This window comes from Kogia breviceps, chromosome 14 (assembly GCF_026419965.1).
Source record: "Kogia breviceps isolate mKogBre1 chromosome 14, mKogBre1 haplotype 1, whole genome shotgun sequence".
Taxonomy (NCBI): Eukaryota; Metazoa; Chordata; class Mammalia; order Artiodactyla; family Physeteridae; genus Kogia; species Kogia breviceps.
This window is the reverse complement of record NC_081323.1, coordinates 25,630,909-25,658,328: the sequence shown is the minus strand read 5'-3', so window position 1 is coordinate 25,658,328 and position 27,420 is coordinate 25,630,909. Positions and strand designations below refer to the sequence as shown.

At 57.4% G+C, this 27,420-nt stretch overlaps 2 protein-coding genes across 15 annotated transcripts in view; one reads left to right on the top strand and one right to left on the bottom strand.

The window, feature by feature from the left end:
• Window positions 1-27,420, bottom strand: part of IFT140 (intraflagellar transport 140) — a 72,259-nt gene that overhangs the window by 6,197 nt on the left and 38,642 nt on the right. For 7 of the 14 annotated variants that reach the window (XM_067013096.1, XM_067013099.1, XM_067013103.1 and 4 more), the window contains 11 exons: window positions 26,142-26,341; window positions 7,141-7,318; window positions 6,384-6,574; window positions 6,008-6,103; window positions 5,675-5,807; window positions 5,456-5,599; window positions 4,968-5,096; window positions 4,707-4,889; window positions 1,516-1,722; window positions 1,124-1,336; window positions 886-1,052 (listed from right to left, as the gene is read on the bottom strand). In XM_067013096.1, coding sequence (XP_066869197.1) covers window positions 886-1,052; window positions 1,124-1,336; window positions 1,516-1,722; window positions 4,707-4,889; window positions 4,968-5,096; window positions 5,456-5,599; window positions 5,675-5,807; window positions 6,008-6,103; window positions 6,384-6,574; window positions 7,141-7,318; window positions 26,142-26,341 — 1,841 coding nt within the window. Of the gene's footprint in view, window positions 1-885; window positions 1,053-1,123; window positions 1,337-1,515; window positions 1,723-4,706; window positions 5,097-5,455; window positions 5,600-5,674; window positions 5,808-6,007; window positions 6,104-6,383; window positions 6,575-7,140; window positions 7,319-26,141; window positions 26,342-27,420 lie in introns of all 14 variants that reach the window. The other 7 variants (XM_067013091.1, XM_067013098.1, XM_067013102.1 and 4 more) reach the window with 1 other exon arrangement.
• Window positions 10,026-24,101, top strand: TMEM204 (transmembrane protein 204). The gene is made up of 3 exons (XM_059038503.2): window positions 10,026-10,888; window positions 15,310-15,465; window positions 23,355-24,101. Exons 1-3 carry the CDS (start codon window positions 10,612-10,614, stop codon window positions 23,597-23,599), a joined length of 678 nt encoding a protein of 225 aa, XP_058894486.1. The 5' UTR covers window positions 10,026-10,611; the 3' UTR covers window positions 23,600-24,101.

Genomic DNA, 27,420 nt, shown 5'->3' with positions numbered 1-27,420 from the left:
GCTGGTACTGGTGCTGCACTAGACTCTGGAGGGCACGGTCTGTCAATACCAGTCCCGCCCAGGGAGCAGACTGGAGGGTGACCTGGGGCAGAGGGGCGAGGGCATGGAGGGGGTATGTCACTGTGGGGAAGTGGTCAGGGAGGGCAGCCCAGGCAAACGCCAGTGCAGTGAGGCCCAGGGTCTCCGCAGTGCCTGGTACGGTGCATGCAGGCGGGGGTGGGACCGGGAGGCCCTGTGAGTCCCCCACAGGCCAGCCCTCTGGCCCCCCCATTCCCCTCCCACTGTCCAAGCACCCTGCCCTATGGCTGAGCCCCCTCCCTCCTGCAGCCCTGATGTTCCTGAACCTACACATCCGAGTGGGGGAGCACCCTTCAAAGAGCCCCACTCCATAAACAGCATTCAAAATGTTTTTGGAAGTCTTTGGAAAGCCTCTTCTCATAAGCAAAGTGCTTTCATTGGTTTAGGCAGAAGCTGAGCCCTGCTGCCCACACGAGGGTCTTGGAAGCACTGGACAAGCTGCCAATAAGTAAAAACTGAGGTCCCGGACACATTTGGATTTGTGGCCTGTCCTAAAACAGGCGGTGTGCTGCCCGAGCCTCCACCCCACGGGCCCCCTCCCCAGAACCACCTGCCGGACCCCTGCATGCACCTGAGCATGCCCCAGGCTCCCCTCAGACACAGCTTCTCCTGACCACCACTTTCCTCCCTCAAAGGTCTCGGCTGTTTCTGGAACAACCTCCCAAGGGTCAGCCCAGTTCTGCGGGAACCAGAGGAGCCCCGACGTGCATAGAGCAATGGCACACCCTGCCCTTCCCTCCAGCTGTCCAAGGAATTCCTTAGAAGAACGTCCACTGGAAGTGCCGTGCTGCCCCACGGCTGACGCACCTGCGGGCCTGCATGAAGCGCTTCACCAGTGCCATTTTGCTCTGCAGCTGCACCAGCTTGGCCTCCTGGTCCAGTGGGCTCCTGGCCTTGGCCTTGGACAGACACTTGTAGGCCTCAGTCAGAGCCCCGTGGGCCTTGTCGTAGTTCTGGTACTCGTCGATCTCTACCTGCATGAGGAGGCGTCAGGACCCATAGGTCCCCCACCCACCCGGGGCCCCTGGAAGTGGGGGGTCGGTACCTGGGCGCAGGCATCGTAGAAGCCGGCCAGGAGGTCCAGGGCCCGGCCCTTGGTGTAGAAGCTGATGATGCTCTTCATGATCTCCGGGTCCTTCCGCCAGTCCAGGGACTGCAGGTAGTTGGCTGCCATGATGTAGATCTCCTTTTGCCTCGAGACGCCCGCAAAGAACACAATTTTCTCAGTGTCCCCAGACTTGAGCAGTGCTCTCATGGCCTGGACAGAGAAAGAGCCGGGCTGGCCCCTTCCTGGCAAGGTGGACAGAGCTCCCGCCTGACGCTGCAGGTGTGTCTTCAGGACAAGCGAGCTCTGGGCTGCAAGGTCTTGGCAGGCGCCCTCGGAGCCCTGCCCGGAAGCTCATCCCATGGGGCACCCATGCGCCGGGCTGCACTCACCTTTAGCCTGTCCCCTGCCTGCGTGTACTTCTTGGTGGCCAGGTGATAGTTGCCCTGGCGCATGCAGCAGCTGGCAATCTGCTCCAGCAGCTCACGCCGGGACTCTTCAGACAGCTCCCTGCAGTCCTTGGACACTGTCATCTTTTCGGCCATCTCCTCAGTGATGGTCAAGTTCTGCTCCAGGCAGAGCTGCAGGGCTTCGTGATACTGGGAAGGGCCACAGAAATGAAGGGGCTGTCACCTGTGGCCTGGGGGAGAGCCACACCTCCCCGCCTCCTGGGGTGGGGTGGGGGGGAACAGTGTGGCCAGGTCGGGGCACATGACCTTCTCTTGCTATTGATACTCTAGAGGCAACCAAGGAAATGTGCAGCCCAAAAGAAAGTTATATTCGTTGTGGGAGGAAAAGGAGACCAGAAACTAAAATTCCTCTATAATTCTTCTCAAGGTTTCAAAGTAAGGAGTTTAATTAACTTTCCTTAAAAATTCAAGAAAAATTGTATATTCTTCAACTTAAGAATGTGTCTTGGGGGCTTCCCTGGTGGTGCAGTGGTTAAGAATCTGCCTGCCAATGCAGGGGACATGGGATCGAGCCCTGGTTCGGGAAGATCCCACACACCGTGGAGCAACTAAGCCCTTGTGCCACAACTACTGAGCCCATGCGCTGCTACTACTGAAACCCGAGCGCTCTAGAGCCCGCGAGCCACAACTACTGAAGCCCATGTGCCTAGGCCCATGCTCTGCAACAAGAGAAGACACTGCAATGAGAAGCCTGCACACCGCAACGAAGAGTAGCCCCCGCCCACCCAACTAGAGAAACCCCGTGTGCAACAACGAAAACTCAATGCAGCCAAAAATAAAATAAATTTAAAAAATAAATAAAACAGCCCATTGTGGATTAAAAAAAAAGAATGTGTCTCGTGAAGAAAAAGAACTACATCTTGGAGATGATTTCCCCTGCTGACGGCTGTGCTGGGAACCTGCAGGGCATCCTGCCCAGACTCGGAGGGGTGGTCCTGTAGGTGTGGAGGCCCTGTGCCTATGCCACTCACGTGTGTATAAGTGTGTTGTTAGCATGACTGCTGATGATAGGAAGTGCTGGACCAAGGAAGATGTGCTTGTCACCTGTGGCAGGTGCCACTGCCATGTTCCCACCCGCAGCCTGAGCACAACTGTTTCCCACTACAACCTGGAGGGTTTTCTAGCCTTTTCACTTTACTAGCCTAATTCACAAACAATGGCATCTCCTCGCCTCTGATCTGTATTCCCCTAACGATGAGTGAGGCTGTGTATCAGACGTTCAGGAACCATCCATCCAGATTTCCTTTTTAAAACAAACTGACCATATTCTTTGTCCTTCCTCCTGAGTTGTTGGTAGATTTCTTATTGGTTTATAGAAACTCTATACATATTAAGAAGATTGGCCTTTTGGGATATAGGTAGAATACATTTTTTCCCATTTCATTATTCATCTTTGCTTTGTTTATACTGTGTTTTCCATGTGCTATTTTCAAATTTGTATTTGGTCAAATTGATCAGTCTTTCCCACTATGGCTGTTGGGTTTTGAGTTGTATTTAGAAAATGCCTTCCCTCCTTCAAGGTCATACAAGACACATGTGGCTTCTGGTGGCACTGGGCCACCTCCCTATGCACTTAGATCTCTGACCTGCCTGCAGTTTCCTCAGACGCAGCAGGTGAGAAGGGATTAACTTCCCTTTTCCCAAGTGGCCACCTGGCTGTGTCAACCCCATTCACCGAAGGGCTCATCCCCACTGTTGTGAGATGCTCCTTCACCACATGTAAATGTGCACCTGTACCTCTACTTCTGGATTTTCTAGTATTTCCTACTGATCTATAGGCCCGATCATGCACCAAACCCCAATTATTCTAGCACTGATACAGTTTATGATCTGGGAGGTTTAATCACCTCTTGCTATACTCTTCTTTCCAGATTTTTCTCGGCTCTTCTGGCTTATCTGATTTTCACTGTAAAACTACAGAATCCATTTATCTAACTAGAGGAAGCCCTGTGGTATCTTTCCTGGGGTCAGAGTCAGTCTGAAGCAGCCTTAGGGAGGCCAGGCAGTAGGTGTCTCTAACCAAGTACGTGGTGTGTGTGCCTTTTCACTTGCTCAGGAATTCTCCTATCACTCATAATGAGAGACCACACTGCACGCGTGATTCTGGCTGCAGGAAAAAAGATCTTCCAATTCGGACAGGCTGATTCCGGGTGACTAACCATTTCCTACATCTCCATTCAGTTTCCATCAAGGGGAATTTTTCTCCTTAAGGAAGATTAGTGCACATACCCATTAAGACGGCTACTATCAGAAACTAGAAGACAGGGAGTGTTGGGGAGGATGTGGAGAAACTGGGACCCTGGTGCTCTGCTGGTGGGAACATCAAATGGTTCAGCCACCGTGGAAACAGTGTGGCAGTTCCACAGAATGTTAGAGCAGAGTTATCACGTGACCCAGCACTTCCGTCTCTGGGTAAGTTCCCCAAAGAATTGAAAGCAGGGTCTTGAAGAGATGTTTGCACATTCATGCTTATTCACAACGGTCAAAAGGTAGAGAGAATTCCCTGGCAGTTAGGACTCTGCGCTCTCACTGCCAAGGGCCCAGGTTCCATCCCTGGTTGGGGAACTAAGATCCCACAAGCTGTGCTGGTATGGCCAAAAAAAAAAAAGGGCAGAAGCAACCCGAACGTACACCTGTGCATGTTGGACAAGCCAGGTGTGGTCTGTCCGTGCAGAGGAATACGGTTCAGTCTCAAACAGCAGGGACCTTCCAACGTGCTGCAGCGTGGACGTCCTGGGGGACACTATGCTTGGGTGAGAAGCCAGTCGCAAAGACAAGTGACTCCACTGACACGCGTCCCTAGACTCACACTCAGAGAGACAGAAAGGCAGAGGGCGCATGCCAGGGGCCGGAAGAGTTTGAGTTCTGCGAGACCAGTAGGGTCTTGGAGATCAGCTGCATGAACACGTGAATGTACTTAACACCACTGAGCTGTACACTCAAAAACCCCTAAGATGGTAACTTTCACGTTATGTGCTCTTTACAACACACACACGGAAGAAAGTGGACTCCTTGGCTATGACTGGAAACAGGCGGCGAGTCGGCACAGGCCGGCCTGGCCTTCCTGGTGAGCGTGGTTGGTGAGGGTGGCTGCCCGCCCGCAGGGCCCGTACCTTCTTGGCGGCCAGCAGCAGCTCCACCGCCTTCTCGTACTGACTGTGCTCCAGGAAGAAGTCGGAGCAGCGGGCCAGGAGGGCAGGGTCTGACTTCTCGTCCAGGTCCTCTGCCACAAGCTGCAGGGCCGCAAACTGCTGTGTGGCGAAGGCCAGCTCCAGGGCCTTGGAGAAGTGGCCGGCCTGTGGACAGCGGAGGAACTCTGAGCAGCACCGTCTGGGTGCTCTGCTGTGCCCAGGGCCTGGGGCGGGTGGCCTCACCTTGTGGTAGAGCATGACCGCCTGGTCCATCTGCTCGCCCTTCTCCTCGTAGTAGCGTGCGGCCTCGATCATGTCCTTGGGGGAGCTCAGCAGGGCCAAGTTCATAAGCTGGTCATCCAGGCCGTGCTCCTGTGGGAGCACAGAACGTTGGGGAACTACCTGACATGAGGGCTCTCCGCCTTTTCGACACTTCCTGAAGTGGGACCCTGGGCTGGAACACTTTTATGGATGCAGAGCGTCCTATGGCTTCCTAGGTAGGTCTACTGAGTGCGAGGCGTGAACAGCCTCCCTGCTGCTCAGGAGTCTGGCTAGCAGGGAGCGTCCCCGAGCGCACTTGGGCAGAGTGAGGTGTGAGAGGTAGACACCTGCCTGGGAAGGGGTATAACACTCACAACACGAGTCTCTAACTTTCTGTTTGAAACTCTCTCAACAGAAGGTGGGAAGCAGCCTCCCCCACCCGGCGGCGCTGGCAGGGGCTGGGCACGCACCTTACAGAGGCGGATGGCATTGTTGAAAGCCTGGGCGCGCGTGTAGAAGTGCACGGCCTGCCGCACCTCGTCCTGGCTCTCGTACTGGCGGGCCAGGTGGTAGGAGGCCGCCCAGTTCCCGGTCTCGCTGGCTATCTCTGCGGCCTAGAGACACCAGGGACAGGGGTTTTGCATGCAGCCTGCTCTGCCAAGCAGCCCGCCTCCCTCCAGGGCTCCTACCTTCTGGATGTTGCCCTGGAAGCAGTAAACGCGGACCAGGGAGAAGTAGTCGTGCGCCAGCTCGTAGTAGCGAAGCGCGGCATCCATCTCGGCCTGGCTCTCCAGGTACTGGGCCCACCACCTCCACAGGGTCCTGCGAGGAGCCACATGCGCTCCCTCAGGCCCCTCTCCTGCCGAAAGTGAGCCCTAGGTCCCACACCAGCAGCCAGGAGACATGGACGCTGGGTGGACGAGCCCGAGTGAGGTCCCCGGGGGAGGCACCACCTGGTGCCCTGGGAACCAGCTCACATGTGAGGCTCTTGGGGGGAAGACCTCCCGGGCCCAGCCACTCACTTGTCCTTCATCTTGTTGATGTATAGCTCCAGGGCCTGCAGGTCCTCCGCCAGCATCCGTGGCACCTCGAAGCGGTGCGTGTCTGATTTCTCATAGCTGCGGGAGAAAAGAAAGCACTGCTCACTCCCTGGTTCAGCTTGCAGCTCTATGGCCTGTGCACCAGACTAAGAACTCCACCACTAGCACTGCCCAGGGGGCACAGGCGCTACGGCCTAGAGACCCAGAGCCTGGCAGGTCCTCCTAAAGCACAGAGCTCAGGCCCCCCCGAAGCCCTCCCACCGAGATGGTGCTGGCCCAGATCTTCCTCTGAGAACCTTCGAGGCCCCCTCACTGGGGCAGCAGAGGCAAGAGGTCCTGGCTGCCCGCCCATGCTCACTAGCTGAGGGCCAGGTTGCAGTCCCCGCTGGCCTCCAGGTGCCGGGCATAGTTGTAGTAGGTGGTGCGCAGGTGCACGCGGTCGTGTCGCTCAGCCACCTCAATGGCTCTCTGCCACTGGCCCGAGGCCTGCAGGAGCCTATTGAGGAGGTCGTAGCGCCCGCATTTCTTGTACAGATGCTCCGCGTCCTCCTGAGGGAAGGAAGTGTGTCTGTCGGTGCCGATGATGCCCCCAACGGCAGCCAAAAGTCACCAGGGATCCACCGTGGCAGAAGGCAGGGCGGCCGGGCCGTCAAGCCGCCCATGACTGAGACCACAACACACCCTGGGTGGGATGGACACTTTGGGGCATGGGCGGGGATGGTCAAGACGACACTGGAGAGGGCAGGCCTGCCCGTCAGCCAGGGGGTCTGAGCTCTACCCAGACGCCATCAGACCTGTGGGTGTCTGCTCCCGATTGTCCCCCACCCCCCACAGTGACCTGTGCCCGGCCACTCAGCCTGCGTCCCCTGCGACTTCCATCAGCCTCTCTGGGCCACAGGGGTACAAGAGGCCGTGAGCTCTACGAACACGGAGGCAGGGAGGGGACCGGCATGGAGCAGGGTGGCCCGGGGGGCTCTGCAGGGGGCTCCCTCCCCCACCCCCATTCTGGCCTCAGCTTGTTTGAGGGGATTTCTGTTCCCTGCAACCCAAGGGCCCAGACAAGCACACATTGTGCGTGGGAGGCTGGCCTGCCCATCGGGGTGGTGCCCACTCACCAGCATGCCCAGCTGTATGGCCAACATGGCGACCCTGGCCTCTGGCTCTGGCTCCTGCTCAGCCTCCCGCAGCGCTCGGGCTCCGCGCGCATGGCCCATGTGCCCCAGGCACACCTTGGCGACATCCAGCCGCTGGGTCTTCACGCACATGCGCGCCATGTTCTCCCAGACAGCCTCGCTGCAGTGGAGGACACGTGGCTTCAATGAGCTGCTGTTCCCACGACTCGGGCCCCAGCAAGACCCATGCCAGGCAGCACGGGGATGGGGCTGGACACATGGTCTCCGAGAAGGGGGCCGAGTGCGAGGCCAACGGCTTCACCCACAGAGCAACGTGGCAAACTGGGGTCCACATGCCATCCCGGGAAGAAAATGGGTGAGACACCCGTGTCCCGGGGGGTGCAGGGGCTGGTGTACCTCTCACAGCTGGCCCTGGGGCCTGCTCCTTGCGCAGGCTCCCTCCCTCGGCCGCAAGGGGTCCCGTGAAGACCCCGGAGAGTGTCTTGTGCAGGCTGTCAGGCCCCACTGTGCCCCTCAGTGAACACTTGCTTCTCCCCCCAGCACCCGGCACCTCTGTCCCAGGCTGAACTCCTAGTGCTCCCTCCACCCTCACACGGAGCCCCTGGGTCAGGCGGGGAGTGGGGTCCCCCAACTCCGAGGACAAGCATGACACCCTGGTGGGCCCTGCTGTGTGCTGAATGGAGGCGGGGGTCCCAGGGATGGGCCTGCAGAGCTGCCCTCTGACACCCCTGGCACAGGCTTGGGCCAGGGTATTCCTTCCTTGTTTGGAGGTTTCTAGCATCTCCCTCCCTCCAATGCTGATGGGGGCTCCTGCCCGCCCCCTAGCAGGTCCCAGGACGGCCTCCCTGAGAAAAGACGTTGGCAGGAGGGAGGATGCTCTGGGGGCCCTCCTCTGTGGCTCCATCCCCTGAAGACCCCAGAGCCCTGAGGAGAACAGACTGGTAAGTAACTTTTGGGATGCGAGCGGCTGGTGGCCCTTAGGATGCGTGAGTCACTGCAGACTCCACCCATCCATTCTCAAGGAGCCCCTGGGCGAGCAGCACAGAAGCAGGGTGCCAGCCACCCCCGACAGCCTCTCCATGGGCAGCTTTACCCCATGTGAGTCCTGGGGTCTGTGCATCCAACTGAAAGTCCATGTGAACACCCGCCTAGTCCCCGCCAGAGCCATGAGCGCTTCCTGCTGTCTGGCAGCGTCTTTATCCTGTCAAGTGAGGGGCAGATGGGCTCCGAGCAGCCCGACTCTTGGGAAAGACTTTTCTTCTGAGAAGCTCCCAGAGAGAGCCAGAGGCCCCCCCTCTTGGGCTGCTCTGTGGAGACCCTGGTGGGATGGAGCAGTGGTTGACCACTCCCAGCTTCACGTCCCACCAAGAGGCACACACGCTGTGTCCAAACCTCCCGTGTGTCTCTGCTCTAAGACGACACTGCTGCTTGTCCACGTGAAGAAGCAGGGGAGGTCTTGACAGGGCCAAAGACCTGGACCACGGAGAACAGGAAGGGCCCCTGGGGTGGCACACGATGGATGAGGGGGTCCTTGGAGGACTCAGTCATCCTGACTCAAGGTCTGCTCCCAGGCCAGCTACCCTCCCTCCCCAGCCCAGCTGTCCACTCCACCCTGAGCCCGTGGCTGGGGGCTGGTCCGATGGAGCCCCAGTAGGTAGCCCAGCCCGGGATGGCGCTGGCCCAAGGGCTGTTCCCAAGACAAGCAAAGCAGGGGCTACGGTTCCTGAAACCCCCTGCTTGTTTATCAATGGAAATCAGCCACTTAAAGACTGGCTCACGATAAGCAATTCTAATGAGTAAGGAGGGAAATCAATGCTCTTTTAATGGAAACTTTGAGGAAAACTTCCTTTTCAAGGCCATCTACTGCACTGTGTGCACAGGAGCCCCAGCCCTAGTCCTCAGAGGGGATGCCCTCCCACAGGGTCTTCTGAGCTGACAGACCCCTGGGTGCCTCCCCACCCACAGGGCGGCTGGAGTGAGAGCAGGGGGAGCAGGGGGGCAGCCCTGCTTCTGGCACAGCTGAGGGAAGAGGGAAAGTGGCAAGAACTCAGCTGACACGTTTGCTACAAGCTCTGGTGGGAAAAATCCAAAGGACATAGAATTCCTCCGGGAGCTGATGGACAGATGTTTCTTGAGAACCTTGATTCTCCAAAGACCCCCTGCCTTTTAGGAATGTAAACTTGGGGCAGGGACTTCCAGGGCCGACCAGTTTGGTTTCAGCACAGGCCCGGCTGAATGAGTCGCAGCCCAGAGGATCTGAGAGCAGATGACTATCTTCCTGAGCGCCCCTCAGCCTGACGGCTTATGCAACACAGGGCAGGGCACCCAATGCAGGACCTGGGCCCTTACTGCCCACACACCCCATCAGCAGCAGACAAGGCCCAGGCCCTCAGACCTCACTGGATGCACGGCTCGTCCAGAACCCAGCCTCTTGCATCTCAAGGACGGCCAGCTCTGGCAGATCTCCAAGTATGGGTGAGGGTCTCAGCTGGGAGGTGGAGGAGTCCAGGGGGCCTCCCCACCACGCTGGCCCTTCTCTGCTGCGCACCTATGGGTGCATGGCACCCATGTGCTGGGGGAGTGACCGATGGCTGGGGGACGCCCAGTCCCCAAGGTGGGTGACTGGTCACCAGCGCCCTGCCTGCCCTAAGTCACCGTGTTGAGACAGACAGCGGGGCCTGTGGGCCTGCCAGGCCAGCATCCCTGGCCTCCACTTCCAGGGAAGGTGGGGAGAGCGGGGGAGGGTCCCGGAGCAGGCCTCCAGAAGAAGGCCCCCCTGCCTTTCCTATCAGGAAACACATCCTGTTAGTGTCTGGCTGCTATTTGTTGCAGTTGGCTACGCCCTCCAGCTCACCAAAAACAGCCTCAAAAACAACCATTTCCTCTCTGCTGAGAGACAGGGGGAAAACGCAGGCGCGAGACACACACACACTCACTCACACACGCACGCGCATCCCTGCAGCAACCCATTTGCTTTCCAGGACCAGCTGTTGGGTGGCGGAGGCACCGGACAGGGGCTCAGGCAGTGGAGGCCCCAGTGGCTCACTTGCGCTGCTCCCAGCGGCCCTGCTCAGAGCCCGGCTCCACACTGGTCCTGAGAGTGAGGCCCAGGCACCCTGTGCTGCTGCCTGCCTTGCCAGTGATTTCTGTTCTCTTCGCCTCCTCCTCTTCCCAGGAAGACGGCGCGCTCACGACTCTGGACTCTCGCTGGTGCCCCTGCTTCCTCCCCGGGATGGGCAGCTCCGAAGGCTTCAGCTCAGGCCTGGCCCTGCTCCAGGTGCAGGAAGGAGGGTAAGGAGGGCCGCAAGGCGGGCGCCCCCGCACCTGTCGCATGGGCCTTCCTGACACCTCCAAGCATGAGCGGTGATGTCCTCTAGCCACCCCTGGTGACAGCAGCTGACCGACTGGGACTGGGACTTTCTCCACGACAAGGGGACGGCACCGCAGTCTGCAATGACTGTCCAGAAAGTGGTGGCCACGGCCGTGCTGGTGGCCCTTGTCTCTCTCATTCTCAACAACGCGGCGGCCTTCACCCCCAACTGGGTGTACCAGACGCTGGAGGACGGGCGCAGGCGGAGCGTGGGGCTGTGGCGGTCCTGCTGGCTGGACAGGGCCAGGGGAGGGCCGAGCCCGGGGGCCAGGCCCGGGCAGGCGGACACGCGGGACTGTGAGGCCCTGGGCTGGGGCTCTGAGGCGGCGGGCTTCCAGGAGTCGCGAGGCACCGTCAAACGTAAGTCTGCTTATTTTCCTTCCTCCTTTAAAGCGGCTGTGGATGCGGGCACATCTGCTAATGGGTGATGGGTGCTCTGCTCACAGGAGTGACCTTGGCTCTTGGGGACCCAAGCGAGCCCCAAGCTCCAAGCCCACCCTGCCCCGGCTCCTTTAGGACAGAATTCTTCCTGTGCAGGAGGGGGCTTTTTCTCTGCCGTCATGCATAGCTACGGTATGGATACATTAACCATAGCAAGGAAAATACATTTTCCCTGGTGGAAAATAAAGATTGTTAATGAGTAAAATAAACAAGAAGCTTAAAAACATGCGGCTGGGTTTGGACTTCATTCCACAGTTGTCAGGGTCGTTAAGGCAGTGGGCAGCACAGAGGGATACCCTCCAGGAACTGGCTGTAGGTGGGATGCCCAGGAGAGACTAGGAGACTGATGGCCTTCAGAGGGCAGAGAAGAGCCGAGACTCCTGCGAGCAGGGGCCTGGCTCCCTCTGCCCAGTGGTCCTGTCTGGTTGGTCACGTCCGGCACATGGTCCATTATAGCTCTGAAAGATGGGAACTTGACTTTGAAACCCGGGTAGGGTTTGAGTGTATGGGAGGGAAGATTCATAAGTATGAAAACGCTTGTCACCTAACATGTAGACACACGGCGACAGCAGCCGATGGGCAAAGGTCTCCGCAGTGACGACCCTTTAAAACTGCAAACAAGGGTCTAATACGTAGACCACATCACCTGTTCTGAATATGACACTTGTCCTCAGGAAAACGTGGCTCCGGCCAGGCCTCTGCTGGCTGCTCCAGAGGGCACGCCTCACTCAACTCAGGTGTGATGGCCCTCAGAATCCTGACCCATGAGGGAATGGGAGTGGGGGGATGTTGCCTCCACTTCACAGGCAAAGAGACTGAGGCTGCAGGAGGCATGTGGCTCTGTTCAGGTCCCCGAGACGCGACCCTGTCTTTGCACGTGGACCCCCTTGCAGCACAGCCTGGGGGTGTCTTCCATCAGGAGTGGCTGGCTTGCCAGCCCGCCCCCCCCCCAACCCCTTTGCAAGCAGAGAGCCACAACCTCCCTTAAAAAGGGCGAAGAGCCTGAATGAATCAATGAGCTTCTGTAAGCTCTCAGACCAGGGGCCTGTGGGGGGCTGGGTAGGTCAGCTGAACTTGGGTCGCTGTGACCTGCCGGTCAGACTCGTCCCTCTGGGCTCTGGGTCTGTCCTGAGGAGCAGTGAAAGCCAGTGACTGGGGCTCTAGCATGGGCTTCGTGCAGGCCACGCCTCTCCTACCCCACAAGTGCACTGCGCCCGCCCCCCACCACAGAGCAACCCCCCACCCCGGGGAGAGGCCCCACGTCAGCCCAGCCCCTGCCCTGGGCTCAAGGCCTCCAATACCGCGCAGGTGCCCCCTCCGGGCATCCGTCCCCCCGCCCCCTTGTTGAGCCAGGTCGGGTCAGGCCAGGCCAGGAAGACACAGGCCGGGATGCTCTCTGCCTCCAGACCGCACAGTCACCCTGCCGCATGTCCTGAGTGCCCCGCTCACCTGCCCTCGTTTGCTGTCCCTCCCTGACCACCTGATAAGCCCCCTGAACAACTTTTAAAACATCCTCCTGCCATAACATGGTATTTGTGGCAGCTGACCTTTAATGATGCCCTGAGCATCAGAGGCTTTCCCAGAACAAGGGAAACATCCTCGGAGTTTCTCGTGAATGAGGCTGAGACCAGGGAGAGGGGCTGGCAGATGTCTCACCAGCTCCGGGGACCGAGCACTGCTGCCCCGGGGGTTCCGGAGCTGGGGGCTTCTGGCCTGGTTTCTGGGCTGCCCCCTTCAATCAAACCAGCTCCCGGTCTCATCAGCTCTCATGCAAAACCCCAGCCCAGGCTTTGCCCCCAATGGTCCAGCATCCAGCCGGGCTAGACAGGGAGGAGGAGTGGGCGGCCTCGACCATGGAATCACCTCCATCTGTCCATCCCGCGCCCTGTGTGGGGGTACCGAGGGGGCGAGACTCGTGTTGCTTTACCCTAGAGATTCCAGACATGATGCAGGTGGCCAGGGCAGCTCTCGGGGACAGCAGCCACACTCCTGCCAGCTCTGTGCCCAAGTCCTGGCAGAACCCGCAAAGCCGAGCCAGAGCCACTTGGCGCATCAGGCCAACACCACCGTTCCCTAACGTAACAAGCTCTAGTGAGGGTGTCCCGAGCATGCTGGGTCAGGGGACGACCCTGGGGCAGGCCCTCCAGCTGCCCCCATGTCACACCAGGTTCCGTCCTCGAGGACAGGGCCCTTCCCCCACACTGGCTCACTGGGCGTGTGCGGCAGCCATGACTTTTGTTACTCATCAGGTGGGGGTCTGGGGGTACCTCACAGCCGAGGTCGGGGGTCAGTCTTGCTTTCTGGCTCCCCTTCTCTCTGCCACTTTTCATCTCTCAAGTTTTGTGCATTCTGTCGGGCACCTGTGTCCTTTCCCTGAAGCCAGGGGGGACATGAATAAACATGTATTAAATCTCCTGGGGTGACCTCTGCTCTCTGTCTCCTGGGAGGCAGCCTCACAGGGCACTGGGGTGGGAAGGGGCACAGCAACTGCCCAGCCAGCAGACACTCACGGCCACGTTCTCATGGCTCCTCAAAACCCAGTGCTGTTGCCCAGGCTGCGCATACAGCAAGTGTGAGGACCCGTCAAACGTCCAGGCTTGGTGGGCGCTAGTGAGGACTGGTCCTCTCTGGGTGGCTGGGAAAGGGGGCATGGCCAAGGGGAGAGTCCACCGCCTCAGCCTTTACAGCCTCGGGCACCTGGGTACTAGGCAGTGGCCTAGCTTGACTGCTTGGAGGGTGGATTGCTGCCAAGGTGTGTGGCCTGGGGCTGAGTGCTCAGAGCCGCTGGGGCCACCAGGAGGTCAGGGCCTCGTGGTGCCAGCACCAACACACTGCAGCGCAGACACTCCTGGCATGGCCAGCCTGTTGGTGCACATCTTTCCTCGCCTGCAAGGCTGGGCCCCGGAACCGGAAGGACATTCCTGGGCCCAGAGTGGATCCCGGTTCCGCCCTGTGTTGTGAACACCCATCACGTTTTAACAGCCCTCGTCTCGGAGGCCACCTCCACTTCCAAACTCTATGACCTCTTAGAGTAGCAGGACCTTCTGTACGGGCGTTTGAAGGGTAAAAATTGTTGCAAAGAAAACAGCGTGAAAACAGCAGCCTCCATGGGAAGCCAGCTAGTGTTCCAGAGTCTGTGGCCCGAGCAACCGGAGCCCCCATGCTAACAGAGGAGCAGCGTGTCCTCCTGCTCCCACGTGTGGTCATGGGGACCCGAGAAGACCTTGTGAGCAGCCAGGAAGGTTTCTGCAAATCATGAGCGCTAGCAGCCCTGTCACCCCAGCCTTGGGGGAGAGGAGGGGTCTAGCCCATGTGTGGGGAGCCCGCTCTGTTTTCCGGCCCAGCCTCTGTCCTTTCCCTGAGTTGCTCCGGATCTGATGCCACACCACTGCCAGAAGCCCTGTGCTCACCAGGCTGCACCGCCCACCCCTGGCTCCTCGTCTCCCTGAGTTTTTAAGGGTCACGGTTCCCAGTGACTGCAGCTATGTTTTGTGGTAACTTTGAAGACTACAGAACCCAGAACATGAGCGCTCGGTCACCCGGCAGTGAGGCCCACGGAGCGTGTGTGGCCGCGCAAGGAGCGGGCGAGAGTGTCACGGGCAGCGTCAAGCCCTGGCAGAGGCGCTGTCTGTCCATCTGTCTGCCTGGGAATGCTCCTTGGCCCTTGGTTCCAGGCTCTCCTTCCAGAAGCCCTCTGCCCCTCCACCCTCAGGGCTGCTCTGACTTCGCAGCAGCCCAAGGCCCTTGCACCACAGTCCAGAGCCAGGCCTGGGATCTGGAAAGGGTGAGACCCCTCAAGCTCCGGACAGCAGGAGGGAGGCCAGGGGGAAGCAGGTCGAGACCCCTGGGCAGGAGGAGCTGACCCTCCGTGGCAGGAAGTGGCACAACGCCCCCCACGAGACTCTGGACTCCACAAGTGCTAAATGTGAATGCCGCTTGCCAGCAGAGCATGAATCAGACAGCGCTGCACCTGAAGCCTGGGGGGCGGGGGCCACTTTCACAGCATGGAAGGACCACGAGGAAGGGGCCTGACTTCACAGCGGATGGCTTTGCCCTCCAGCACATGGGGGTGGGGAAGTTGACTCCCCTGATGGCCTCTCAATGACACCTCCATGACCCCCACCTTCGCAGTCCAAACATTGGGCTGCCCCATCCTCCCTCTGTCCTGAGTGCACAGCCTCCAAATGCCTTGCTTGCGGACCAGGGACAGGTGGGGGCTGGGAAGGGAGTGGTGAGACTTGGTGAGACGGAGGGAGGAGTCCCGGGAGGGGCAGGCAGCCCGGTCTCGAGAGGCCTTGCCCCTGCTGACTGCCTGCTTCTCTCCCTCTGGCCCCTCACAGTGCAGTTCGACATGATGCGAGCCTGCAACCTGGTGGCCACGGCAGCACTTGCCGCAGGCCAGCTCACCTTCGTCCTGGGGCTGACGGGCCTGCCCTTGATGTCGCCCGATTCCCAGTGCTGGGAGGAGGCCATGGCTGCTGCGTTCCAGCTGGCAAGTAAGTATCCTCGCCCGGGCCCCGGCCAGGCTGAGCAGCCGCATCCCCAGCTCTTGTCAGGGCTGGCAGGTCGGCTGTGGCTTCTAAAGTCATGGCGACCCCTGTGGGTCACGCTCCCACCCCACCCGTCACTGTGGGCAGCAGCAAAACAGAAATACACACAGGGGCAGAGCGCTGAGGTGCAACCAGATGGGTCTGTGTCTGCTCAAGGCCTCCCGGCCCTTCCCATCTAAGACAAGGTGCTGAGGCTCATGGTGACCTGCTTTGCTTTCCAAAGTCTTCAGCATCTGGTGTTTTCTTTGCCCCTCTGTAGCCTGTGTGGCAGGTGGCCTGGGTTCACGGTCCTCCCATGAGGGTGCAGCAGCCTGCTGCAGGCACTTGGGCATGTGGGCAGAGGGAGGCGCCTTTCTGACCCCTCGCCTGCCTCCATGGCCTTCCCGGCTAACGGTTAGCAGACGGGGAGTACTGGACACACATGGTTTCAGCCAGCGACCTGCACGCTTGGTTATAAATGCAGCTTCCTGGGGCCTGGCTGGGGTGAGCAGGGCCCACCTGTAAGAAGCACAGACAAAGCGTGGAGGACCCCGCCAAGCACACAGGGACACACATGCAACACCAGGGCCAGACAAGCGTGATGGGCGCAGTGTGGGGGAGAGCGGCGAGGCCTTGGCCATCAGCTAACAATCCAGAAACCACCTCAGCCTCTGGGGGCGACTGCAGGGTTGAAATGGGGCAGGGCCTGGGCACACTGTAGTCTTCACAGGGCGAGTGCGGCAGTGCCATGGATGATGAATGGAACTGTTCCAGGAGGCTCTGCACAACGGCCACAGAAGCCCCAAAGCATCTACCTGGCACCCCAGGGAGCAGAGGGGCGTCTGTGCTGGTTTCCCCTCTTCCTCTGCCTGTCTCACTAGCCCAGGTTTAAAGATCACGGGAACCTGGGAGCTCAGGTTTCCTGCTGCCTATGGGGAAGGTCAGATGGGTGGCTGATGGGACAGAGGAAGGGCCAGGATGTCACCAGCCTGCCGCCTGCCTCTCCAGCTCGGTGGAGAAGGCAGTGTCCCAACCATGAGGGTGCAGTTCCAACACACACGGCGGGAGGAACGGCAGGAAGTACGAGTGAATCACTTGGGGAATAATGGATCCCGGCCCTCATCGTCCTGGAGAAACACAATTTCCAGAATGCGGCTGACAGGCTGGCAGCACTTGTGCTGGAAAGTGCCGGGTGGGACTCGGAAACAGGCCCTGTTCACAGAAGGCCAGTCACTTCCCCGTGGCCAGGCAGGACGGAGGGCGTCGCCAAGGCCTAGGAAAGAGCGCAGGCTTTGATGTCAGGAGAACAGAACTGTGTCCGGCCCTACGGCTTACCAGCCATGTGAACAGGGCAAAGCCACACCTCAGTTCACCCAACTGCAAAATGGGGTAATGCCCACCCTGCCCGGGGCAATTCTGAGAGTTAACCAGGTACATGAAGCGGGACCTCGGACCTCCACCTCCTTCCTCCTCTAGGACTGTGAGGAAAAACACGGACATTCCAATGTCACACATGTAGGAAAATCACCCACCTGCCCTCTGCTGACCTTAGGGCTGTAAATCAAGCAGTTTCCTCGCCTCACTGAAACCACCCACCTCTCTCATGTGGGATCATCTGAAATTACATCCCTTCAAGAAGGAAGTGGAAGATTTTGCAACGTGACTGGAAAAGCTGGATTAGAAACAGATATTTTAGTGGCATTAAAGGAATAAAAGTAACAGCTCTTGATTCTGAAAGTAACTCCTAGCAGGATGATCAAATCTGTCATTGCATTTCTTAAGAAACTTCTTTGAGACACTTATTTAGAATTATTAGAAAAAATATTGTGGGTTTGGTGTCAAAACTGACATCTTACTTCCTGTAAACTCCTGTTTCAGAAAATATTGTTGTTTCCAAATAACACACCAAAAAAATGGAAACGGGGGAACCCCCATTAACTAAAATCAAACTGTCTTGCATCAATCGGTGGGGGTTGGGGGGCACTGCCGAAGGTCTGGGGGTCAGGGGCTGTCCTGGCCAAGTGGGGGCTGGGGGCACATGCTGCTTTCCTGAGTATTTCCAGGCCAGCACAGCCTCTGGAAAGGTTGGACCAAGCTCTGTCCAAAAACCGTCAGACAGGCAGAGGCCCACGGAAAAAGCCAGAAGCCCCGAGCAGCACCTGCGGCACTTCAGATGGTCCCTCTGCCTCTGCAGGCCCCCTCTCCCCCTGGTGTCCAACAGTTACCCCCAGAGGGTCTGCTGTGCCCAAAAAGGAAATGCATTTGGCCCTGTTTAGACTTGTTTCATTGACAAACAGTAGAGAACACAGCTCTGTGCCTTTCTTCTATCACATTGCTAATTTTAGAGTTAGGTTTTTTCCTGTGCTCTGGTCTGTTTTAAACAGTCAGGGAGAGACTGAAGGGCGCCAGGATATCCTGTCCCAGGAGGGGGAAATGCCTGCTGGTACCTGTTATGCAAGGGAACCTTGAGTCCCCAGTGCTGGGGCCAGAGGGTGGGCGGGGGGAGAGAGGTGCTCGTGAAGGGGGGAAGCACATGGATTCCCCGGGAGGCTGGGACCAGCCAGAGAGCAACACCCCAGCGGGAGGAGACAGGAGGCCGGCCGCTTGCCCATTCATCCCACAGCCGTTTCTGGCCGTTTCCACCACGCTTGCATGATGCCCAGCCCGGGTCTGTGAAAGGGCGGCCCCTGCTGCTCAGGGCTGTGGCTCCAAAGGACCCTGTCCCAGATGCCGGGGAGAACCCAGGAAATGCTGCTCTTGCAGGGCAACAACGTGACTACCAGCCGTTTCACCGGGTTTGCTCTATTGAACTCAGGGCACCTCATGCAATAGTTTGCAATTTCTTTGCAGAATTTTCCAAGTGTGATTTTAATTTACCTTAAAGTTGAAAAAACTCCTTTCAGTTCCTTATTGCACCCCCACCCATAAGGTGAACACCCCGTGAAAGCACTGTGTTTGCTGGGGTCACAGCAGCTGTCCGCCAGCCCCAGCCTGGCCCGCCCCTTTTCAGACCCAGCAGGACGATTTCAAGAGCGGCATTTCGTGGACCTTGTGGGCTTCACGTCTGCAGGCTTCCTCTCTCCAATTCTGGAAATCCTAAGACTTTTTCTTATGATGATAAACTTACACCCTAAGGGCCACTTACTCTGCGCTGTGAGAAGGCTGACTTTATCATTCCAGAGGTCAGTCGGGGTGATGCACGGTGTCTATCTTGGCAACTCGTGAGCTGGTGGGGATCGTGCTGTTCTCGCAAACCTGCTCATAGGAACGTACCACTTTCTGTGCTTTACTATAAAGCAGCACTTGGCTTGGGCCAGACACTTCGCTTTCCTGTCTTCTGAGCCCACTTCCCAAGCCCAGTCCTGCCCCTGCACCCTGGGGAGAGTGTCACCTTCTCCTTTCCTAGACTCTCTCCCTAAGGGGGAGGCACTTGTCCCCACTTTTGCTGCTCACAGCTGAGCCTTGAATGCCCTGTACACGTTCCGGGGCCTTGGCCAGCGCTGCCCCGTGGATGCTGAGGCAGGTGTGCTGCTTGAGGGCTCAGGGCTCAGCCACATGGTCTTCCCACCCGTGGGCCCTGCGTGTGCTTGATGGCCACTCCAGAGGAAGGCCTGTGACTGCCGGTGGAGCCCTGGGAAGCCGGCAGGAAGGAAGAGAGGAGAGGGCGCTGTGAAGCACAGCGCCACAGCCGCCGGCTCACAGAAAGGGTCTATTTGCTTTGGAAACACAAGTTCATGAGGACGGAATTGACTTCACGTGCAGAAGTCCGTGCATTTGCTAAAAACTCTCCCCTTAGATTCGTTTCTGTACAAACAGCGATGTCACTGAAAAATTCAGGAGAAAGGGGACCTGAATATCAGGAGAATGGAGAAACTGCACTTCAGGCTGGCTGTGGCGAGAGAACCTTATCAAAGTAAAAGGCCAGTCTGATTTCAGGAGGACGTGCCCACACAGGCAGTGCGGGCAGCCGCTGCCTCTCCGCGTCTCTGTGGCTTTCCGCCATTGCCATGTGGCGCATGCTTGGTTCCCGCGTCCCATGCATCTGCTCAGGGCACACCACCCCAACTGGCCCAGGGCAGAGTCCACGTGTCCTTGAGCCAGCCCCACTGTGACATCCACCCACGGCACAGCACCTGGGCCCACTGTTCCAGTCAGTTCTTTGTATTTTCCTGCTGCAGGAATAAATGTATTTTTTTTTATGTTAGGGAAGCATATCCCTCCTCTGACTGTACGTGTTCCAAGTTGAACTAAGATAAAGTAAAAGCCAACACTGGTCTTGACACAAAGTCACATCAATGTAAATTTTGTTAACCTTTTTTTTTTTGCGGTATGCGGGCCTCTCACTGTTGTGGCCTCTCCCATTGTGTAGCACAGGCTCTGGACGTGCAGGCTCAGCGGCCATGGCTCACGGGCCTAGCCGCTCCGCAGCATGTGGGATCCTCCCAGACCGGGGCACAAACCCGCGTCCCCCGCATCAGCAGGTGGACTTTCAACCACTGTGCCACCAGGGAAGCCCTGTTAACCTTTTTTTGCACTGTGGTACAGAACTAGACTTCTCCTTCCTACTTCTCTTGGGGAAAAAAACCAACCAGCAAGAAGGTGCAGGCTCTGAGCAACGCTGGCTGGAGAAGGAGCACCTCGATGCTTGAAACGCGTCCACACCACTCACTGCTGGATGCTAGAGAAATCATTTTCAAGACAAAGCATGAGACGGGGGGACTCGGCCTGTTCATTTCATTCTGTAAAAAGTCCATCCAAGAGGCTCTGCGCTCCCCCAGCCTGTCACCCCCACCACTCTTCCCGCTGTGTTTGCAGATGTGGGTGGCTGTGCCCGGCTGTCTGTTCACATGTGAATTCACACTTCTTTCATCTTGTGACATAAGAAAGAGTCTTCTCCATTGTAGGCCGTACAGCTGAACATACAGAGGAAGTTAATAAGCTGAGTAGAACGGCAACAAAGCAACAGCCTGCCCTGTTTCCAAAAAAACGGACGATGTGATCCTAAGAACCATATGTAGCCCTGTCGCTGGCAAGTGGGTGGGTGTTCCCCACCTATAGGGAGTAGCGCCTCCCCCACAGCCCTCATCCTAAATGGGGGCGCCTGGATCGACAGGTGGGTGACTGCCCAGCTGAGTGCTCGGGGGCCAGGACAGGAGGATGGGAGGCGCCCTACCGCCAGGCAGATGGAGCTCAGGACGGTGGCGCCAGGAAAGGCAGGGGGACCAGCACACAGAGTGAGGAGACTCAAGGCCAGGTGTGTCTTGAGGGCCGGGAGATGCTAAAGCATGTCTTCTACGGCCTCCACAGGGCAACCAGCGCAGCCACGGGAACGTGGCCACGAGAGGCACGTGGCCAGAGTCGTGATACGCTTTAGGAAGTACTTGTTAATAGAAGACTGTAAAGTTAGTTGCACTTCTAGAATATTCTAACTGCCTTACTATGAACCTTATGTACAAAGGACTCAGGAGACACACAAGTGACACAGAGAAGCCCATGTGCGCTGCCTCCGGCCCTGGTCAGTGGTGGCTGCCCGTTGGCCGGGCCTGTCTGAACCGAGCACAGAGCAGCCGTGTCCCCCCCGCGGCCCGTGGCCCAGCACCTCGTCTCCGAGGATGCGCATTTCAGATGCTCTGATGTGGGGTTCCAGTCCTGTTTCCTGTGACCTGTGACAAGCAGGGTCTCACTTGGGAGCAGTCCTGGGAGTGGGTCGGGGGTCCCAGGGCCACATGTGTGCCCTGCTGGCGTGCCCCGTGTGTGCCCTACTGGCGTGCCCCGTGCTTTCCTCAGTCAGGGCCTGTCCAGGTCGGGGTCTCACAATTCCCAAGTCTCCACTGGATGGCCCTGCAGTAAATTCAAGGTCTTCTGTTCTCAGTGACGCAAACCAACCCCATGTCAGACAGCTGATGGCCCTGGAGGCTGTGCGGAGGCCCAGTTCCTTCGCCCGTTCCCTTCTGATGGACGACGCTGCAGATCTGTGCTGAGGCCAGGAGGCTGGTCCATGTGGCTTGTTGCTCCTCCGACCCCACTCCCCTGAGATCATCAAACCCCTTGGCTAGGTGGCCCAGGGAGCCCCGCCCTCTGCTGTGGTGACCAGGGTGAGTCCATTTCTTGGAACCCAACATGCCCGAGGAGGACAAAGACCCTCGGGGACCCAGCGTGGTCCAGACAGGACTCCCAGCCCCTCCTGGACTTGTCTCGTCTCCTGTTCTGGGCTCTGGCCAGGCCGAACTGCCCGCTGCAGCCCCTCCACCTGCCCTGCACTGTGACATCTGCACATCTGTTCACGCTGGTCCCCCATTCCCTGTGTCCTCCTGGCTTTCTTCAGGAAACCAGATCATGTATGACCTGGTGGCCCCGGAGCAAAGGGCAGCAGTGATACCCGCTGGTGATTCTAATAGCTGTGTCATGACTTAGTGCCGGGGCACAGGCTGGAGTTTTCTAGAAACACAAGCATTCTGGAAGCATTTCTGCACCTTCCAGAAAGTATGAATTAAACATTTAACTGCTCCGGTCGTGTCCTAAACAATGGTGATGGTGACTAATCCCTGTGCTAATTCTCTATGGTACTTTGTGGAGCTTTTTATACATGGAAAGCTTCTCGATACTTCCTTTCTGTTAAAATAACTAATTCTGTTTGTCATGTACACTGGCGAAAAGAAACTTCTGGCATTCCTCTCTCCCAGCTAGGAGTACATCCTCTGCCCACGATTTTGTGCCACTGAGTTTTGCGTTAGTGAGGGAAGGAATTAGGACCTGTGTTTTGTGTAATGCAAATGAAAGTACTTTATGTGTTCCCTTGTTTTCACTATGTCTTTGGGCATTTTTTGCCAGCCAGGGAGCTTGTTGTGGCTTCTTTCAACAAGACTCAGAAGGACGGGGCGGGATGGGGCTAGGGGAGCAAGGCCTCTCTGCCCTGTCCCAGCCATCAAAGGTTCCAGCCCAGATTCAGACCTGAACTCTTTCAAACATCAGTGCCCTGTTAGCCTAGCTGACAGATCTTGGGTGCGAAATCCTGGTTTTCCTATTGTAAGAACTAATAAAATCAAGTCTTTGGAGTTCCTTAAAGATACAACTATGGAAGTGATGATGTGACAGTATTAACAGCTGACCGAGAGGGGACATGGCTGCCTTAATTGAGTCCACACAGGATGCTGTGCACAGTCCTGGACCCCCCGTGTCACCTGGAGAGAGGAGGGGATGGAGGGAGACCCGCAGGGGACCGGGTGGGTGAGGGGGACATTCTAGAACCAGCCGAATCTATTCAGCCACAGTCCGGCTCCCCCCACCCACTCCCCCAACTCCCCCCACCCCGAATGTGCAGGCCCTCCCCCGTCTCAGGTTTTGAAAGAAAATATTTCCTCTGGAAGCAAACACTAAGAATAAGAAAACTCTTAAAAACAGGAATTCAAACTAAGTTAAATACAAATCTGAGTTGTTTCAAGGAAAGACTTAGAAAATATCTGTGTTTACTTTCACTTTGAATGAATTAGGCGTTTATAAGCCAGAGCGGACCTTCCACGGAGTTACCGCTGGACTGTCCGGGGTGAGGAAGTGGGTGTCAGCATCACCTCCATGGGGAGGGCAGCCAAGGAAGTGGCCTGACACCTGCCAGGTCACAGGAAGCACGTGAGCCCCTATGACCATCCAGGGTCAGGATTAAGCAGACGCCCCTGCCAACAGCCACCAGACCCAAAAGTCCCATAAAATTCAGCTCGACCCCAAGGCACCAGCACCAAGTGGAGCTGGGCTCTCAGCCCCAAGAGGACAGGGTTGGGTGGGAGGATAAGCGGGAGTGGCCCCACGGCTGGACCCACGGCCTCCTCCGCTCCCTGTCTCACCCTGTCCTTCGTCCACAGGTTTTGTTCTGGTCATTGGGCTGGTTACGTTCTACAGAATCGGCCCGTACACCAACCTGTCCTGGTCTTGCTACCTGAACATCGGGGCCTGCCTGCTGGCCACCCTGGCCGCGGCCATGCTCATCTGGAACGTCCTGCACAGGAGGGAGGACTGCATGGCCCCCCGCGTCATCGTCATCAGCCGCTCCCTGACCGCACGCTTCCGCCGCGGGCTGGACAACGACTACGTGGAGTCGCCGTGCTGAGGGCGGCGGGAGGCCACTTGGGGCTCCGTCCACCGCAGGGACCGTCTAGGAAGCAGGGCGCAGCCTGCGTGGCTTCCCATGAGAGCACATGTACGACACGCGTTCACTACGTTATACACAAACACAGGGCGTGACCACATACCGGCTGCGTCCCACCCCCACCCACCCAACCCCGCCACGGCCCACTTCACGCTCGCGCACGTCCTGTCCTGGAGACCAGCTCCGGAGAGGCATGTTCGGGATGGCAGCCACCTCGCTCTCCGCCCTGGCCCGGGAGTAATTTATTCTGTATCTGCCAAGAGGGGCGTCCTGGGTCATATTTACTTTGATAAAGCAGAACACAGGGAAGAGTTCTGAACTGTCCATGATCTTCCTCCAGGGACTCAGAATTTATAGTCAGATGGTTACGGCTTTACAACAGGATTGTGTTAGTGATGTCCATTTACTCCTGATTATCTTCCTAAGTTAAAATAAAACACAAACCTCTTGCCACGGTTTAAAACTTGTGTTTTATCCATTACACTGCCACGTGGTGAAGGAATATGGCTTGTTCTTCTGTAGCTTTGTGGGTCAGCAGTCAGAGAAGGGTTGACACATTTTACAGGCCCGGTGGCAGAGCTCATGGCTCACTCATGTTTCCGTTCAGAAGTCCCCATTTCTACAGACCCTAAGTGCTGGCCGGACAACGGCAGGTCCACAGTTGGCACAGTATGAGGGGAAAAGTCTATTGGCTTAAAAATTTCAGAGATTGATTCACTTTTTTCCCTAGAAAAGTCTTCAATGCATCCAGCCAAACTTGGTGGGCTACAGAAGACCTTCCCAGCACCAGCCTGGTGCCAGCAGCCCTGGACCTCACTCCGTAGCAGGGACTAAGCCCCAGGCTGAACACAAGCACCTAAGAGCTGCCTCAGGGGCTCAAAATCAGCCCACATCCCCCCGGGACCGGGCTGAGTTGCCTGGCCACACCTGCAAGGACAGTCCCCCGAGAGCGCAGCTGCTTGTTCCCGTGCCACCTGGCGGTGGGAAGCACATCTTCTAGCCCAGGAAACGAGGGGCGGTGGTGGGCACCGTGCAAAGTCCGCAGCGTGGGGGTGTCACTGTCTGGCTGCTGCCCCCACACTAGTCCAACCCTCTAAGAAACATTTAGCTTTGCTGCCTCCACCTCCCAGATGATGTGCGGTGACCAGTCTGGAATTCGAAGGCCACGCTGCCCCAGGAATTTGTCTTTAGTCAGAGCAAGAGGTAGATCCAGTTGTTGCTTTAAAAAAACATAAAGCAACGGAGAATGACTTAAAAGCACGTCTGGGTTGACCACGGATGTAAGTGCAGCTCAGGGCAGAGGTACAGCCGGCACACTAGGTGACCCAGAGGGCTGCCCTTCCTCCCCCGGGCACCTCAAGCTGTACAGTCTCAGCAGTGTTACGTACACGACTACATATACTGCATGGGCCATGTGCTCACCTATGGTCTGTGATCGAGTTCCTATGAAACGGAAAGTGCCTCCAGCCACTCTTCACTTTCCTGATCAAAAGCCTCTTGCCCACCTGCAGCAGGGAAAAGCCCCTCTGCTGTGGACCAAGACCAAGTCTCAGGCTGCCCGGAAGGTGCTTCTGGGTTACAGACCCATCACGGCAGATGAGGGCTGCTGAGGTGCCCTAACTCCCGTTCTCCTCTTCCCACTTGAATTTCACCCTTCAATAGTTTTTCTACTCTTTGGCAATTAAAATCTGTCAAATGCTCCTGAGAAGCTCTGAATTCTCACAGGCACAGAGAGGAAGCTGCTTATAGGTAGCCCTTGATTGACAACTTAGAGCAATTTTAATTGAATTTTGCCTGCCGTTTTGAGAGTTTACTATCAAAACCTTTTCTGTTTAGGGCTTCCCTCGTGGCACAGTGGTTAAGAATCTGCCTGCCAATGCAGAGGACACGGGTTCAAGCCCTGGTCCAGGAAGCTCCCACATGCCACGGAGCAACTAAGCCCCGTGTGCCACAACTACTGAGCCTGCACTCTACAGCCTGCGAGCCACAATTACTGAGCCTGTGTGCCACAACTACTGAAGCTCGTGCACCAGAGCCCGTGCTCTGCAACAAGAGAAGCCACTGCAATGAAGAAAGCCTATGCACCACAAGGAAGTGTAGCCTCCGTTCACCTCAACTAGAGAAAGCCCGTGCGCAGCAACGAAGACCCAACGCAGCCAAAATCAAAAAACAAAAAAAATTTTCTGTTTAGAGCAATTATTCCTGGACAGACAGATGTTATAAATGTTTAGCAACTGCAGAACTTTCAACTAGGAAGTGTCCACTGTAAAGTAAATCAAAACAACTAAATCACAGCCCACGAGACACAGAGCATTGCGAGGCCAGTCAGGTGCCCATATACAACTGGGTTTCCACCAGCACCAGCATCTCCTTGAGTGAAAACCCACGAGACATCAGGAACGCCAAGAAGAGTCAGCGACGATGAGACTCGCGGGGAGGGAAGAGACCCGAAGGAGGGCCACAGGGAGCTGGGCGCAGCAAACCTCGCGAGCAGAACCCTCACCTCTTGATGAGCTTGATGGACCGGAAGGCTTCGTCCATGTCCCCGACAGCCAGGAAGAAGGTGAAGTTGAGCATGGCATCCCGTGTGGGCTTGTCACAGTCTTCTAGCCCCACGAAGTCCCGCAGGGGCCTCCTGCCCACCGTCTGGGGGATGCGCTGGGACCTGGAGTCCACCTGGTCCTCGAGGTCCACTTCTCCTGGCTGAATGACAAAGGGCACTGTTTATTTGTGGGTCCCTGCAAAGCCAGGGCCCACCCCGGGCCTCTCCCTGGGGGTACTCGTCAGCTGAGGGGACCCTCTGCACACAGACCCCATATTCAGCAATGCTCTCGGCAAACACAACGCACGTCTGCAAGCCCCCTGAAGTTACCAGAACTTGGGGCTCTGGCTTCAGACAGTGAGTGACGCAGGCTGCTGACGCACAGGGACCTGCCAGCCGCTAAGGCGCTAACATCAGCTGCTCAACAGCCGTGAACAGGCGCGAAAATCCCTACCTCCCAGGGCCATTTGTAAAATTCCTAGAAAGAGCTTTTACTATCAAGTCAGACCTGTGTACACGTGCAGAGGGTATTAAAATCGACGCCAGCATTGCTGCAGGTAGAAGTTTCCAAAATGTAACCTGGATTAGTGGTGGTGAGCCCTCTGCTGGTGCTTCTCAGGAGAACCTTCACCTAGTGCAGGCCCCCACCACCACCACACCCCCCACGCAGGCAGAGGAAGGAAATCCTGTGGTCCCAGCACAAGCACAGTTTAGTACACTGTCTGGACCATGCCTTCTGTACCAGCTCCGGCCACAAATCCTTCTCAAGTCCACTTCCCTCCTCCCAGCTAGACGGGGTTCCATGCCCTCCACTCGCCCCTGGGCTGGACCCGCACACACACCCCTCGGTCTCCCACCTGGCTTGCTCTCTCTCTGCAGCGTCCATTCGTCTGATTACACAGGCTTCCCTGTGTAAAGAGGGGTCATGATCCACCTCCTTGGACCCCACTCCCCCGCCCTGGCAGTTTCGTATCTGCTGTGACTCTGACTCCTTCACCACCTGCCTCTGACTCACTTCCCAGCAGCTCCTGTGTCATGGATCCTTCTGAAGTTCAACTGTAGCCCCCAACTTTGGGGGTACTTGATCTGGGCCTTGAAACCCTGACAGGATTCATCAGACCCAGGTGTGGACAGAGAGACCCTCCAGGCACAGAGCAGAGTATAAGCAGAGGCCTGGAGCAGCCCTGGTCAGGGTTCATGGCCGAGCAGCCAGGTCACATCTGACGGCAAGCTGAGTCCT